This window comes from Ictalurus punctatus, chromosome 14, assembly GCF_001660625.3.
Source record: "Ictalurus punctatus breed USDA103 chromosome 14, Coco_2.0, whole genome shotgun sequence".
Classification (NCBI taxonomy): domain Eukaryota; kingdom Metazoa; phylum Chordata; class Actinopteri; order Siluriformes; family Ictaluridae; genus Ictalurus; species Ictalurus punctatus.
The window spans coordinates 23,350,086-23,355,085 of record NC_030429.2 but is presented as its reverse complement, the minus strand read 5'-3'; the positions used below and the strand labels follow the sequence as shown (position 1 = coordinate 23,355,085).

Below are 5,000 nucleotides of genomic sequence, written 5' to 3'. Positions count from 1 at the left end.
CTTCAGAGGAAGGAGGCGGATTGTCCAGCACTGCCTCGAGCCTGTACATGCACTCAGGACAGTAAAGGCCCTCCTGGTCCACCCGGTCCACCGGTATGCACAGGGACACACACACACAGTTGTCTGATACACCCACATATAAGTTTGATGGATATTCTCTTCACATTTTTTCACGAAAGGTAAATACAAACTCAAATTTGTGTGTGTGTGTGTGTGTGTGTGTGTCTTTGCACTTCACAGGGAGGTCCTGGTATTAGAGGGGCAAGAGGAGATCGAGGAGAACCCGGCCCTGTGGTACAGTTTATTTATTAACGTCTGATCCGTTATATCTGTTATCACCAAATAGTGTGAGTGTAGTTGTCACTCTCTCTCTCTCTCTCTCTCTCTCTCTCTCTCTCTCTCTCTCTCTCTCTCTCACTCTCTCGCTGTCTCTCTGTCGCTCGCTGTTTCTCACTCGCTCTCTCTCTCCCTCTTGCTCTCTCTCGTGCTTGCTGTCTCTCTCTCTCCCTCACTCTCGCTCGCTGTCACTCTCTCTCACTTGCTCTCTCTCTCCTTTCTCTCTCTCTTGCTCTCTCACTCTTTCTCTCTCTCTCTCTCTCACTCTCTCTCTCGCTGTGTCTCTCTCTCACTTGCTCTCTCTCTCACTCGCTGTCTCTCTCTCGCACCCTCTCTCTCTCTCTCTCTCTCTCTGTGTGTGTGTGTGTGTGTATCACAGGGGCCAGTGGGTCCCAGTGGAGAATCAGGGATACCAGGTCCTCAGGGCCCACCCGGCCCCCAGGGGCTCAGCGGGCGATCCATCAGAGGCCCTCCGGTAACCCACAAAAACACACCAACACGTTTATACACACATGCACAGCACTGTGTTATTAGTCTCCAAAATTAAATGTGTCACAGTTAAACTCCCTGCACATGCCTGATAAATACCTGAACGTTTGTTATTATTTACTTGCAAGCTGCTCATTCAGGACCTGAACGTGCTTCTGAGCTCATCACAGAAGTGAACTTAGATGACTGTGAAGTGGTGAGGATAATGAAAGTGTGTCAAGATTTGTATGTGTGTGTGTGTGTGTGTGTGTGTTTAGGGTGGTCCAGGTGAGAGAGGCGAAAAAGGTGAAGCAGGACCTCGAGGTACTCAGGTAAAGTCAGCACAAACTCCAGCCTTTCACACAGTATGAATAATAATAATAATAAGCTTCTTCAACCCCCACCCAAAATAACGAATGTAACAAAACCTTAGGACGATTACAATGACCTTGCAACGAAACGTCAGACATATACAAGTTCGTACATTTAGCCAATATACAATAGAGCAATGCATGTAAGTAGAGAACAAAGAAAAAAACATCAGTTCACCATACAACAGCATACAGTTATACACCACATATGTAAAGGGATGTAAAGGTGCAATCATAACAGGATAAAATCAGACTCATGCAGCACATAGATCAGGTAAAGTAGCTACACTTGCTCGCATCAATAGCATGAACATGGTGTATTAAGATATTGGAATAACGACGACTTAAAACAACAAAAGGCGCAAGCATTCACTGGCGCTCAAGAAGGCAACACGATACGTTAAGAGCCATGGGGGGTGTAAACTTTTGAACAGGACGTTCGGTGTACATTGTTATTATGAACTGTAACTTTGCTTCTTGATACTTGGATCACACACTTCTTCCTCTCATTCCGTGTTTCCCTACAGGGCGTCCCAGGAAACCCAGGATCCCCGGGGCGGGACGGCCCTCCCGGACCCAGAGTAACGTTTCTTTCACTCATGATCGGTTTATAGAACCGTCAGGTAATGTAGGATTATCTGTGATTGGCTAACGAGCGTGTTCCGCCCCACAGGGTTTGCCAGGTAATGACGGACCACAGGGAAGAGCAGGGCCTCCAGGAAATATTGTGAGTACACAGACACGTGAAATGCTTCACACTCCTACAATGTACATCAATCCTCCCATTCGAACATTTTCAAATAGGGTTTTACAATGTGTGTGTGTGTGTGTGTGTGTGTGTGTGTGGATGATGAAGTGCATGTAGATCAGAATACAGCGTGTTCAGTCCTGGCACTCAGCCACGGAGATAGCTAAAAGCACTTCACAGATCAAAATGTTTAGAAAAGCCTCGAGATGCTCTGGCACTGAACATTTTCATTGCGCTCTAATGGGTTTTGGATACGAGCCACTACACCATTACCCTTTTTTTTATTTATAAGGAGCCGTGTTTATTGTTGATCAGAGATAAAAGCTAATGTGGTCCTTTCACCTCCATTAAAAGAACTTCAGGTGCACATGACATTACTGCGCTGCTTGTTAGAGTTTTCTCCCCCACATTTAGCATGCTTGAAACTCAACTCAGCTTAAAACAGTGTTTCTGTGGTGAGTAATTCATATCTTGACCTGATTGTTCCACAAAATAAACGCCATTAAACTACACTTTTACCCTCGTTGGGGAATCCAGATTCCACGTTAATCCTCTGAAATCCATACACATGCTGGTTTTTCTTTTTTTACTGTAATGCAGTGACGGGTTGTTTTTTGTTTGTTTGTTTGTTTGTTTTTTTTTAACTTTTCCCAGTCTATGCAACCCCCAGTAACGGATTAAACCAATAAAACGCACGTTTTTTTAACGTTTAAGTTTACTTTCAGCATTTCAATATATCTATATTTCTATACTGCCCATGAGTCATTACGTATTAATATACGCCACAGTATGTAAGAAATAATTTTATAATCACGAGCCAGCGTTGTCCAACGATTATGTCCTACTGATATACCTTCTGAACTTGTATATTACACAATCAAGCACAATACACACACATGAAACAAAAATGCGTGAATACAGAGAAAACTTACAGTACTGTGCAAAAGTCTTAGGCACCCTATTGTTTTTGTTTGTTTGTTTGTTTGTTTTTTAGTTCAAACTTTGTTATAGATTTTTATTGAATGATTTCTATATTATCGAGTCAGGACAAAAACATTTTAGATTTATAAACATTAGTTTTCCAGCAGGAAGTTAAACTTTACAGAGAAATGCTTGTATGTCAGTAAAGAAAGCGGTATATTAAGTGGTAAGAGACGCTTTTCAGACAAAAAGACAATAAGAAGCGAGCGCGACAGTCAACGTCTCCAGAAGAACCGTGTCTGGTTCTGCAAGATGCTCAATAAGACTTACAGCTCATTTTCTCATAGAACTGCACTAATTCTACCCGAGACTACTTCTTTTCTTCTTTTTTTTTTAAAGCAAACGATCATCGCACCAACTATTGTTTCATTTATTACAGTTTACTGCTCTTTATAGTATTTTTTTTTTTTAAATGGAGAAACATTTCATTTCATTATTTTCAAAGGCGTCTTTGCTTTACAGCATTTCTTTGCATGGGACCAAAACTTTTGCACAGTACTGTACATTTATTTTGTCAGCTGTAGTTTAGACCCTAAAAACAAAAAGGGGGACGGGCAATCCCAGCATTATGGACGTGACATTTGCGCTCACATCGGCTATAAAAATCTCCAAGCCGAGCCAGGCTTTATGGATGTGACAACGAACGAACTTTTGTTGGAGACGACACATTTTCTACAGACTTTTCAAGAGCATCGCAGAAAGCGTCACGTGTAGAACGTGAAAGAGACGTTTTGTTGTTTTGAGAATCATTAAGAAATAATTGGGATTATGAGTGTGACATCTTTGCGTTATGGACTGCGTTTACATGGACAGCGGTAATCTAATTATTGTCCTTATTCTGAATAAGACAATATTGTGATTAAAGTGTTTACATGAGTCACTTTTAGAATACTCCTTTCATGTACCCGTTTTACATGATATAGAACAGAGAGCGATTTAACAGCACACGTCATTACGTCACCGCGCCACGCCGTCCGACGTCCCTCAGAATTTCACGTATCGACATACAGTTGGTCTTCGTTACGGGACCGTATACAGTTTTGGGTGTTTTTATTAATTTTTTTTACGAACTTTTCAAGTGCGGTTAATTATTTGTCGTGCTGTACGTGTGAATAGACGACTGCTTGAGGCTGTGGGCTGCGTCCCAAACCGCGTACTTACCATCTATATAGTAGACGAGATGCATGTATTTCTCCTATTACAGGCCTGTAGCAGGTAAGTACGCGGTTTGGGACGCGGCCGTGCTCTCTTTTTTTCCGTAAAACAGTTGAGCGCTGCCGTGTGTGCACGTGTCCTGTCGCAGAATGCGGTGAAAGCTCTCACACGACGTTAATAGTGTGATTAAGGTGTGTACACGTCTGTAATACACGTCGATAATGCGACTAAAACAGGAATACTCCACACGTCTTAATTCCATTTGTGTTTACTTCGAGTATGACTTTAATCGGATTAAGGTAATTAATAATCTCTGTTTACACGCTAGTTTCTTAATCAGAGTGTCGTCTTAATCGGGTTCATATCGGATTATTGTCGTCCGTGTAAACACACTGACAGATAAGTTGCGTCTGAACCAGTAGTCCATATATTCGACGTATAAGCCATGCGGTTTTCTCTACAATCCAACTAGCGAATTTAAATACAGTGAAATATGAGTAAAAGTCATTTTGTTCCTGTGCTCACTATTTATTTCAATGTTGAAAAAGGTTGGAATTTGTGTACAATTGTGCAGATCTTTCTATACATTCGGTCCATGCTCCGTTAAAGATTGTGTTCAACCCTGTAACCCCGCCTTCCCTCAGTGGGATGCGATCCCCCGATGTCTTTAGAGCCTTCAGTTCTTGAGTGAAAGAGACATTGCTCTAGTTTGTAAACCTGGACTTTTTTCTTTCGTCATCACACAGCTGGATAAATTCTTCGGATGCTTTGCTGCCGTATTTCTTGCCTCGTCATTTTGCACGTGGCTCAACAGCTGCATTTTCTTCGCTATGGTGATGATACAGTCTGTCTGTGACTTACACACAAGGTCAAAGCGTCTCCGAGGGATTTAATTCAGTTTGAAGCAGCTTCACGGAAATCTGCGTGTAGATTTAGTCCCT

The 5,000-nt window shown here is 42.2% G+C and overlaps 1 protein-coding gene across 6 annotated transcripts in view; it reads left to right on the top strand.

The window, feature by feature from the left end:
* LOC108274605 (collagen alpha-1(XIV) chain) overlaps positions 1-5,000 on the top strand; it is a 99,188-nt gene that overhangs the window by 72,212 nt on the left and 21,976 nt on the right. For all 6 annotated transcript variants that reach the window (XM_017484819.3, XM_017484820.3, XM_047159964.2 and 3 more), the window contains 6 exons: positions 7-93; positions 241-294; positions 716-811; positions 1,083-1,136; positions 1,703-1,756; positions 1,849-1,902. In XM_017484819.3, coding sequence (XP_017340308.1) covers positions 7-93; positions 241-294; positions 716-811; positions 1,083-1,136; positions 1,703-1,756; positions 1,849-1,902 — 399 coding nt within the window. The remainder of the gene's footprint in view (positions 1-6; positions 94-240; positions 295-715; positions 812-1,082; positions 1,137-1,702; positions 1,757-1,848; positions 1,903-5,000) is intronic.